This window comes from Charadrius vociferus, unplaced genomic scaffold, assembly GCF_000708025.1.
Source record: "Charadrius vociferus isolate BGI_N301 unplaced genomic scaffold, ASM70802v2 scaffold486, whole genome shotgun sequence".
In the NCBI taxonomy this organism is placed as follows: Eukaryota; Metazoa; Chordata; class Aves; order Charadriiformes; family Charadriidae; genus Charadrius; species Charadrius vociferus.
The window spans coordinates 236,822-238,682 of NW_009648965.1; the positions used below are offsets into that span (position 1 = coordinate 236,822).

The 1,861-nt window shown below is 58.6% G+C and overlaps 1 protein-coding gene across 1 annotated transcript in view; it reads left to right on the forward strand.

Moving 5' to 3' along the window:
* The first annotated feature begins 237 nt into the window (after positions 1-237).
* The window catches only part of CRTAC1 (cartilage acidic protein 1), a 12,300-nt gene continuing 10,676 nt past the window's right edge, over positions 238-1,861 (forward strand). The window contains exons 1-2 of the mRNA XM_009887691.1: positions 238-400; positions 1,595-1,816. Of these exons, the coding sequence (XP_009885993.1) occupies positions 238-400; positions 1,595-1,816 (385 nt within the window). The remainder of the gene's footprint in view (positions 401-1,594; positions 1,817-1,861) is intronic.

A 1,861-nucleotide genomic window follows, 5' to 3' on the forward strand; every position in this document is an offset into this window, starting at 1 on the left:
TGTCCCAAGGAAACCCTGAGGGTGAGCTGCAGCCGGGAGGGTCCGTGCGTAGGGATGCCAGAGCTGTGGCAGTGCCCAAGGGTCTCGGGGCTGGGTGGGGTGGTGCAGGCTGGGATGGGTGACAAGGGGGTGGAAAGAGAGCATCTCCTGTGCAAGGGTGGTGGGGCTGCTCTGGCAGCGGGGAGCAGGGTGTCCTCCTAGGGCTGACGGGCTGCAGGTCTCTCCCAGGTCCCCAGGATGCTGGCGCTGTGCCTGCTGTCCCTGGCCTGGCTCAGCGAGGGGTCCCAGCGCAGCGAGCCCATGTTCACGGCCGTCACCCACCGCCTTCTCCCACCTGACTACGACAGCAACCCCACACAGCTCAACTACGGCGTGGCTGTCACCGACCTGGATGCAGCCAGTCTGATCTGATTTTCAAAATGCTGTCTTTAAGTTACTGCAGCTTTCTGGAAGTCACAAAAAAGCCATGGGCATAAATTATGAATATGGTTTTCTGTACTCTTTTCCACGCCTACAGCTCCAATTACTTTGTGAAAAATGTATGAATTTGCTAGCAGCTGGTTCTTTCAATCCAGTCATCCATCCCAAATATGAGAAGACATAAAAGAAAGTAACATAACATACCTAGTGTTTCTGATAACTTTTTAATGTTGGTTCGTATTTTGTTTGGAAAGGAGGTTTGCTGTGTTTGAATTTTTCTTTACATCATCATCATGGTGTTAAAATAATGTCTAATACAAGATATTCCTATTATTCCTACTGAGTAATATTTGACATTGAGGGAGTTACTTTAAAAATAAAGGAACGTGAACTGGTAATAGAGTAAACAAACCTAAGCTGAAGGGAGCGCTGGCGGGGGGACAGCAGGGACAACGGCACAGGCTCTGTGTGCTGGCATGGCTGTGGGCTGCCAGCATGGTGTGTCTGTGCTTGCACACACAGGTGTGCTCACCTGGAGGGGTCCCCTCACCCCCACAGAACCCATCTCGGGGCTCCGCAGGAGCCAGGGCACAACGGTGGCAGGGGGAGTCCAGCCCCGCCACCACTCTTAGCATCACCCTGGGGCTGCAAACCATGGGCAGCACCGGGGACCCCCCAGAGGGGCCCAGGCCACCACTGCCAGCCAGGCTGAGCCAAGCAGCCAGACGGCGTTTTGTAAGCGGCCACGGTGCCCGTTGTATAACTTGTTTACTGGTGCACCGGGCGGGAGCAGGCGGGGAGCCTGTGGGGAGCAGCGTGCCGAGAGGATTTGCCTTGCGTGCCGGTTTCCCTGCCCCAGGAAAGAGCTGCAAGCATGAACCTGTGCCCCATCCTACCCCGCTGGCCACCCAGCCCCTGCCCTGGCATTGCCCTGTGGTACCCAGGCCAGGTAGACACAGGATGCCCAGCACGGGCTGGAAGAGGTCCAGGCTGAGCCCTCCCTAAGGGCAGCCAAGAGCCCACCCCATGTTCAGGTGCTGAGGGCAGCCTGGGGTCCCTGGCCTCCATGGACCGTGCAGCTCTCTGCTGTGCTCATCATGGGGGAAATCCTGATGTCACACCCGGTGTCCCCCCAGGGATGGGGGCTCTCATCCTGTCCCCAAGCCTTGGGGAGCCATCACCCCTGCTCGCACCCACAGGTACAATGGCCCCAACCTGGTGCTCAAGTATGACAAGGCACGGGGACGGCTGGTGAACGTGGCGGAGGACGAGCGGAGCTCCCCGTACTACGCTCTGCGGGACCGGCAGGGCAACGCCATCGGTGTGACAGCCTGCGACATCGACGGGGACGGCCGTGAGGAGGTCTACTTCCTCAACACCAACAATGCCTTCTCCGGTGAGCCTGGCTGGGGGCCGTGCCCCGAGGCCTGGGCGCAGGGGG